The sequence below is a fragment of the Elephantulus edwardii genome, unplaced genomic scaffold (assembly GCF_000299155.1).
Source record: "Elephantulus edwardii isolate Elephantulus edwardi_28Jun2011 unplaced genomic scaffold, EleEdw1.0 scaffold00040, whole genome shotgun sequence".
Lineage (NCBI taxonomy): Eukaryota > Metazoa > Chordata > Mammalia > Macroscelidea > Macroscelididae > Elephantulus > Elephantulus edwardii.
In genome coordinates, this window is record NW_006399790.1 from 4206769 (window position 1) to 4209224 (window position 2456).

Sequence of the window (2456 nt, forward strand, 5' to 3'; positions counted from 1 at the left end):
TGGCCTCCAGTCTGCAATATTGGAGGTGACACAGCAGAGGGAGAAGACGTAATCCCTAACAAGAATCAAGGTTAGTGGAAGGGAGTGGAGAGCATTATTCTAAGTGAACTTCTTCTGTCCCATAAGGACAAACATGGTATAAGACCATTATTGTAGAAGGTGTGTGAGGATCCATAGGATGGAGGGTGAAAAAAGAGCAGTGAGAATGAGCGGGGTGTCGGTGGGGTGGTGTGGGATGGAGGGCACGAAACCATAGGGTTATACAGGTTGATGGGGGGGAATGGAAAAGATTTGGTGTGAATACAATGTAGACGAACTTTCCAAGTAAACCCGTATAAAATAAATATTTTAACTTTAAAGAGAAAAGAGAGTGAAGCTTAAGACATAGATGCTGATGATGTGGTTCCTCCATGAAAAAGGGGGACACATAAAGGCCCAGACATGCTTCCACATCTGGGGGAATTGAAGTTTGATGACACAGTAAGGAGGGTGCACATTCTTTCAAGGCCTGTCGGCGAGATGACCGACCTGGTCAGAGGGTTCAGGAAAGGTGAAGACTGGGGAGAGGACTGGGCACTCCAAGGACAGAACATGCTGAGCCACCCACGTCAGCAGTGGGGACAGATTGCTCCTTCAGTGCCTCCTTGTTGGGCCTAGAAAGCTTGGAGGAGTCAAGGTCACATGAGCAGCAGGGCGGGGGGTCGCAGGTCCTGAAAGGTACTGACAGGAGGGCCATTCAATTGATGGAAGAAGGCTGTGCACTAACCCAGAACAATGGATACATCCCAGCAGCCCCTGCTAGTCACAAGAAGCACCAAGGAGAGATATATGGGTACAATAATTTTGTTCATATTATTTCCTCAACAGGGTCTTGAGCAGAAATAGACCCTGTCACTTCTTCAGAGGGTCTGCATCACCTGTTCATCACCTACAGTTAAGTACCACTTTTCATCATGCCTCGTAGTCATAAAAGGAAGAATCGTTCTCATGGGAAGCATCGCCAGGCTCAAGGAGACCACCAGGCTCCTGAGGATGTTCAGGCCACTGTAGCAGAGGAGAAAGCCCCATCGTTGCCTCTTTGTGAGGCTTCTCCTCGTGGGGCTTCTCCTCGTGGGACTTCTTCACCTCATGAAGAATCTCCACCTTGTGAGGATTTTCCTCCTGAGGCTTCTCAGAGCCTCACTGGTCTTTCCTTTGAGCTGAGTTCTCTGAGCATCCTACCCATCCCCAATTTTGATGTGTGTGCCTATTCCACAGGGGCTGGTGGGGGTGACCAGGGCCAATATGGTAGGGGTGCTAGTTCCTCGGGGGTCACCACACAGGGTCCCCAGGAAGATCCTCTCATCAAAAGGATGAGACTCCTGGTGCAGTTCCTGCTGCACAAGTATAAGATGAAAGAGCCATTGATAACCAAGGACGAAATCTTGAAGATCATCAACAAGAAGTACCAGGAGCGCTTTCCTGAGGTCCTGCAGAGAGTCTCTGAGCACATGGAGCTGGTCTTCGGCCTTGAGCTCAAGGAAGTCGACCTCAGCTTTCCAATCTACCTCCTGGCCAATGTGCTAGAGATCAACAGGGAAGATTATGTCTTTGATACGAAGAGGTTCCCCAAGTATGGGCTGCTGCTGCCTATCCTGGGCATGATCTACATGAATGAATACCAGGTCAGCGAGGAGCAGCTCTGGCAATTCCTCAATCAAGTTGGGGTCTTTGATGGGAAGAGGCACTTCCTCTTTGGAGACCCCAGGAGGCTCATCACCAAAGATATGGTGCAGGAAAAGTACCTGGAGTACTGCCAGGTGCCCGGCAGCGATCCTCCAACTTTCCAGTTCCTGTGGGGTCCCAAGGCCTATACCGAAGCCAGCAAGGCCAAGGTCCTAGAGTTCATCCTCAAGATGCAGAAAATGGATCACAAGGCCTTCAAAATCCTGTTTGTGGAAACTTGGAAAGAGGAAGAAGAGAGAGCAGCAACCATGATGTGGTCCGCGGGTAATTTTAATGCCAGGGCCAGGGCCCGATTCAGGGCAAAGTCCAGCAAGGCTTCCTATGTAAAGAGAGTGTAAAAGCTTTTCACATTGTTACCGAAAATGGCTATAAGCTTTCTAAATAGGGGAGGTGAAGTGGGGTTCCAAAGGGACATATACAGTCTCTTATGTTTCTATCATATATGTGTTATGTGTAGATTTCGTGTGTTTTTAAAAGTTTTGCCTTTAAGTTGAAGGTGTCTTTGTACCCAGAATTGGAATGTACCATCATACACTTATTTCTATGGTGCAGATTTCAATGTTAACATGATGTGTTTGGTGAAACAAACAGAAAAATTCTTGTATTCCTTTTGTGATACACAGGTAGCTAAGGTGGCATAGGCACAGGGACAAATTCTTGGACATGTTAGAGAAATCAGTGTCCAAGAAGTAAGAATAAAACCAGATGTGGAGAGAGTATAGAACAAGTAG

General features: G+C 47.6%; 1 protein-coding gene across 1 annotated transcript; it reads left to right on the forward strand.

Annotated features, from left to right (window-relative positions):
- The first annotated feature begins 953 nt into the window (after nt 1–953).
- Nucleotides 954–2063, forward strand: LOC102857507 (melanoma-associated antigen B4-like). The gene has a single exon (XM_006885087.1). The coding sequence runs from the start codon at nt 954–956 to the stop codon at nt 2061–2063; it is 1110 nt and encodes a 369-aa protein (XP_006885149.1).
- Nucleotides 2064–2456: the final 393 nt, after the last annotated feature.